Source organism: Humulus lupulus, chromosome 1, assembly GCF_963169125.1.
Source record: "Humulus lupulus chromosome 1, drHumLupu1.1, whole genome shotgun sequence".
NCBI lineage: Eukaryota > Viridiplantae > Streptophyta > Magnoliopsida > Rosales > Cannabaceae > Humulus > Humulus lupulus.
The window spans coordinates 234,558,716-234,565,190 of NC_084793.1; the positions used below are offsets into that span (position 1 = coordinate 234,558,716).

Genomic DNA, 6,475 nt, shown 5'->3' on the forward strand with positions numbered 1-6,475 from the left:
CTACAATTTTGCCTGTCAGAGCCTGGATGTCCCGGATGGTTCTAGGTTCTTTGACCTCTGAGAGTGATGCAATCTGGGTTGGGTTGGCCTCGATGCCTCTCTGACTGACCACATATCCTAAGAATTGTCCAGAGGATACCCCAAAGGCACACTTAGAAGGGTTCAGTTTCATTTTGTAAGTGTCTAGGATGTCGAAGCATTCGGTCAAATCATCCACATATGAAGAACTTTGTTGACATTTGACGACCATGTCATCAATATAGACCTCCATGTTTCTCCCAAGCAATGAGGAAAATAGCTTGTGCATCAACCTCTGATATGTTGCTCCTGCATTATTTAGCTCGAAGGGCATAAATTTATAGCAATACAATCCACCTTCTGTTATGAAAGCTGTATGGATCCGATCTTCTGATTTCATTGGGATCTGATTGTATCCAGAGTAGGCATCGAGAAAGCTCATTCTTTCAAAGCCTGCTGTGGCATTTATCATCTGATCAATCTTTGGTAGGGGTAGCTGTCCTTAGGACATGCTTTATTTAGGTTGGTGTAGTCTATGCATACTCTCTTTTTCCCGTTCTTTTTAGGGACCACCATAGGGTTTGCTAGCCAACTAGGATATAGGAATTTTTGATTGCTCCTGTGCTCAGAAGCCGATGTACCTCTTCTTGGATGACCTGGTTGACTTCATGAGCGAACCTCCTCTGCCTCTGCTTGATGGGTGGGAAGCTATTTGATATATTGAGGCTGTGACTCATGACGGAGGAGTCTATTCCAGGTATGTCGTGTGGAGACCAGTCGAAGGTTCTAACTCTGGTTTTGAGGAAGTGGACTAGGGTCTGTTTTTCTAATTTAGAAAGTTTGGCACTTACCAACACTATTTTAGATGGGTCAGCATCATCTAGATAGATTTTCTCTAGGTCATCGAGGGTGATCTGGGGTTTTTCTTGATCTTCCTCTAAATCGATGCCTTTGAGGCATGCTGGTAGGTCATGCTGTGATTGCTATTTGTCAGGATTTCCATCAAGGGGGGAGGTGCCAAAATTGTTTATTTCATTTAGGGTAAGGAAGCACTTATTGGCCTGCTTCTGACATCCCTTTATGTCGATGGTGTATCGTCCATTAGGTGAGTGGCACCGCATCACCTAATGTAAAGTTGAGACCACCCCCTGTATTCTGTGGATCCAATTTCTCCCCATGATGGCGTTGTAGCTTGTGATGGAGTCTATTATGAGGAAGTCTACAGGCAAGGTACGTTCTGCGGCTACCATGGTTAATCGTACAACGCCCTTCGGGTATACCCTCTGGATGTTAAATCCCAAAATGGGTGTAGTGGAGGTCCGGATCTGATTTTCCTCTAGCCCCATCTTTTGGTAGGCTTCCCAGAAAAGAATGTCAACCCCACTGCCCCCATCGACTAAAACTCTACCCAACTGGCAATGGTCGACCTGTAGCGAGATGATGAGAGGATCGTCATGGGGTAGGTGCACTCCCTGTAAGTCGTCTTCGGTGAAGGTGATAGCAGAGGCTGGATAACATTTGTCTTCCGAAGTGACAAGATTGACTGTGTGGCACAACGATCTATATCGCTTCACCCGTTCCTCCATCCTTTTGTGAATTTTGGTTGCATGCTCTTGTTCCTCAGTGAGCTCCACTATCCCGTGTATCATGGGGACTTGCTTGAGAGGTTCTTGTGAGTTTGTAGAGGTCGTACGCATGAGGTCGGCTGCGTGGGGTGTTGGGGCAGAAGCGGGGTTAGGCTGTGAGGTGCCGGGTCTGCCTGCCTCTTTAATGTACTGGGTTAGCCGTCCACTTCTCATGAGGGCCTGGATCTGATTTTGGAGGTTGTGGAATTCAGCGACTGTATGGCCGTGATCTTTGTGGAAGAGGCAGTATCTATTTTTATCTCTTCTGTCAGGAGGAGTGGTAATCTTGTAGGGCTCACGCCAGATGGGTCTGTCTTTATTCTCTTCATAGATGACTTCCTGTGGGACAGTGTATTTGAAGGAGGGGTCTCGTGGTGACTCTCGATTCTGTCTTGGCCTCTTCCCTTCCTTTGCGTGGTCCGTTTGTTGCCTCTTCCGCTTGTCATCCCTCGCAGGCGGGGGAGGAGGATTATTTGCCGGTGGAGCGGAGATAAGTGCAGATTTCTTCTGCGCACGCTCCTGAAATTCTAGGACTCTAAAGAGGCCCTCGACATGGATCTGGATCTCAGCCATGTCATAAGGCGGTGTCATGGTGAGATTTTCGTGCAAGAGAGATCCCACCCGCAAGCTTTTGACGAAGAGATTGGCCGCGGTAACTGGGTTGACATCGTGGATCTGATGCATGAGGTCAATGAAACGTTGTAGGTACGACTTTGGATGTTCATTTTCCCCTTGCTCGATCTGATAGAGGTCTTCCATTGTTCTTGGTGCCTCACGGTTTGCACTGAACTGTTGGAGAAAGACTCGTCGGAGGTCTCCAAACCTGTTGATGGAACCAGGCTTCAATTGCCTGAACAACAGCAGAGCCAGCCCAGAGAAAGTCATGGAAAATACCTTGCATTGTATGGCTTCGTTGTTGGCTTCTAGGGCCATCTTCTGCTGGAATTGAAATAGGTGGTTTAACGGGTCTCCCTTTCCATTAAATGCAGGAAGAGAAGGGATTACGAAGTCCCGCGGTTTGGGCTCGTTCTGAATCCACTCTGAGAAGGGAGACTTCTCAGTGGTTCTTGATACCAGATCCATGTGCTCGGTTGCGTGAACATACCTCCCGTCTAAGAACTTCTGCATCATTTCCTGCATCATCTCTTCTTTCCAATTGTCTAAGAACCGGATGGAGGGGGTACGATCCTCAACTGGGGAGTTATGCGCGGCCCGTTGTGTGTTCTGTTGTAGCCCGATTTCAACGGCTGGCTGAGTTGACTTGGTGGGCTCTATTCCAGTTCACACATGTGTGTCATAGTTTCCCGCTCATCTTCCTTCGGCCCCTTGATGAAGATGGGTTGGGGAGGGCGGTGGGGGACCCTGGGATCCTTCTCTACCGAGGTGTGTAGTTCTTTGAGAGGAATTGATGCGGTCGACTGGAACTTCGGGTCTACCAAGGTCGAGATTGTCGTTGCCTTGGGTGTTGCGCGTAGCTTCGTCGAATTTGCGCAACTCAGCGATCTCAGCTTCAAGCCTAGCCTGAGCTTCGGTCACTGTTGTAACGCCTTACTACCTTAGAGTCGTTACTAAGAGAGTTTTAAAAGAATCTTTGTGCAAAGAACTCGCTAACCGAGGTTTTTAAAACAAAAGTGTGACTAAGCAAAAGTTAAGGCTGTAATCTTTAAAAATGCGTTGCTTCATTGAAAACTTCTAGTATTTAACATTTGGGATCCCAAAATAAGGTTTGAAAACTATTTATGACTTAAAATAAGTTTACAGTTGATTACTTATTAAAATCACAGATTATTACAGCCATTTCTCGCATAAACCCCCAACCAAAGCAGTCGGGCAGGCCAAACATGTACGCGTCGCTTCACGCTCTCCGTACTCATGGCTGGTTGACTCAATTTTTGCCCTTACCTGCAACACAGAGCACCCGTGAGCCAAAGCCTAGCAAGAAAACTCATACAGTATATAACATATGCGAATTATATAGTTAACATATCAAATAATCCACAGATAAACAAATGTTCCATCAGACTAAACAAACACGGCCATGCCGTCCCAGAGGCATTACCAGAGCCTGGGCACTCGGTCCTCACCGTAAGGATATCACATGAATCCATTGGGGTCCCACCCTGACTACAAGCACTTCACGTGCTAAGTGTTACTTCCGGCCCCACTGCCGTTCTTGGCCTTCTGCCGTTCTCGGCTCCATTACCGTTCTCGGCTCCTTGCCGTTTGGGCTCTTTTGCCGTTCTCGGCTCCGTTGCCGTTCCCAGCTCCGTTGCCGTTCCCGGCTCCGTTGCCGTTCCCGGCTCCTTTGTCGTTCATTCTACTATAATCACAAATAGTATAACTCAAATAACATTCAAACATATATCAATTCAATTAAGTCTGCACCCTAACATGTAATGCAATCTAGGGTCGTGCCCTGCAATAACACTATGGGCCCATGCCCTGTCCTACGGGTGCCATAGTTTTCTTACCTGTCAAATTGATAGCTTTCATCACTTAACTCCTTGAGCACGATCCCACTCGAGCCCTAGCGCACACCTAAACACAGCCATAGGTCAAAGTCATCACCGAACCTCAAGTCCAAAAACCTAGCCTCGGGACCAATCCCGAGCCCCCCGGGAAGTCCTAGATCCACAAAACAAGATGGTGGAATCGAACCCCGAACCCTAGGTCAAAATCCCTTAAAAATAACCCAAAAACCCCTTTCTGGGAACAGGGCAGCGCTACAGCGCTCTAAAGAGGGCGCTATAGCGCTACAAGCAGAACCAACACCCCCAGAAACAGGGCCTAGCACTACAGCGCCCAAAGACTAGCGTTGTAGCGCTAGTTGCAGGCAGGCAACACCCAAATTCTTTTTCTGCGATTTCTTTAAGCCAATCTCAACCCAAACTTCCCCAAATATTTACCAAACACAAAAATCAAGCTTATAAACACTCTCCACTCATCCCCAAGCATCCCAAATCCTCAAAACCCAAGCACATTCATCCCAAATCTCAAAATTTACCATGATTAACCCTAAACCCATAAATTCAGTCAAACATCAAAGTTAAAGGCTTAGAATTCATACCGTTGATGCAATTTCGACCTTGATTCAATTCCTAGACCTCCTTAGCTTGCTCTTCCTCAAAGCTTACCTAGAAATTCCCCTAAAGTTCCCATCATTCAGCTTAATACACAACTTAAACTAGCCAAACCGAAAAACTGAAAACTCTAAAAACTTACCTCAAAGGTTGATGTGTTCTTGCTAATCCCTTGCCAAATCTTCAAGTCTAACTTAGGATCCTTGATGCTCAGCATATCCTAGCTCCCCTCTGAGCTTTGCCCCAAGAAATTTGAAGAGAAATGGTGCTAGAATCCTCAAACCGCCCCTTTTGGAAAACCCTCTGTTTTCTCTCTTTTCTTTTTCTTCCTTTCTCTTTCTTTTCCTTCAGATTTCTCACACTCTCTAACAATCCCACTCACAATATAAAGCCTCATTTAATCTATCTCTAAGAATTATAATGACCAAAATGCCCTCCCTATAAATTCTAAACCCTTTTTGTCCACATAGGGCCATTTTAGTCATTTTACCCAATTCCACTAATTCCTCAAGTGTCTCTAATATTTTCCCGCTTGCTTCCCAATACCTGATAAATCACCAAATATGTATTTCTCATCATAAAAATTAACCTCAATATATTCTCTAAATTTCCTGTTTATGCCCCCAGGCTCGCCCCGAGCCGGGTATAAATTCCTGCCTTGACTTTTCCGCTAATCTGCTCTCTAGGATCGTCTCGGGTCACAAATCACAGATACATCCACATAACAATGTGGTCTCGACAATCATCACATATCAATACAGTTATGCCCAAAATGGCCAAAATTACTATCATGCCCTTCTAACACAATCAGGGCCTACATGCATACTAATACACATAATCATGCATCTCAAATATTCAAATAGTCATATAACATGCTTTAAATCATAATCATGCATTTTACTCATTAAAGTCACACATAAATCCCATCATGCCCTCCTGGCACACTAATCAAGGCACTTAAGCCTTATTAGCGAATTTGGATCGTTACAATTGTTTTAATGGCTTTTTTAGATCGCTGCTGGCTGGTCTCCAGTAGGCAACACATTCTGGCGATTTGTTCACTTACGTCCGCTGGTGGGACGACCTGGGTGATAGAACCCGACACTCCATTTCCCTTTGGTGGCATGGCTCCAAGGTTCGAGAGGGACTTAGTTGCGAAGGAAAAGTTCTTTGATTTCTTGATTCGACGATGTGGCTAAGACAGAAACGTCGTTTCCCACAGAAGGCGCCAATTGTTGATGCAACAAATGTGTCTTTCTATAATTTGAGGTATGAGCTGACAATAGATGGTGCTACGATCCTGATCCGGCGGTGAAGAACGCCTTTGATTTGTCGGGGATACCTACAAGAAAGACACTCCGATGCCTAAGTCAGAAATTTCTTCGATCCCCTTGTTTGAATAAGAATCTCATATTTATAGAACAAAAATATGAAGTGTTTAGTTGGTTCAACCGAACCCTTGAATGACAGGGGAAACATAACTGAATTTCCCTCCAAAACATGCTGATTTTAAATTACATACTCAGAAGTGAGAGGTGCAGATCGCCTCTGATCCATAGCTTCTGCCTTCAGAGCTTCTGCAGATCAAAACGATCCATTTTGAATATACAACAAATGAGGAAAGAACTTTGGGCCGAATATCTTGGGCCCAACAGTACGTATGCATTCCATCTTTACAATCAGTCATCAGTGTTGTTCTATTACTTCTAATAAAGCTTTGTTGTTTCAACGTATAGTAGAGCTTTGCCATTC

The 6,475-nt window shown here is 45.2% G+C and overlaps 1 protein-coding gene across 1 annotated transcript; it reads right to left on the reverse strand.

The window, feature by feature from the left end:
* Positions 1-1,142: 1,142 nt before the first annotated feature.
* Positions 1,143-2,786, reverse strand: LOC133830958 (uncharacterized). Its single transcript, XM_062261091.1, has one exon. The coding sequence runs from the start codon at positions 2,784-2,786 to the stop codon at positions 1,143-1,145; it is 1,644 nt and encodes a 547-aa protein (XP_062117075.1).
* Between the last annotated feature and the right edge of the window lie 3,689 nt (positions 2,787-6,475).

Bases quoted from the DNA above. Each gene is read 5' to 3' on its own strand.
- LOC133830958 (XM_062261091.1), bottom strand. From the start codon at position 2,786: ATGATGCAGGAAATGATGCAGAAGTTCTTAGACGGGAGGTATGTTCAC.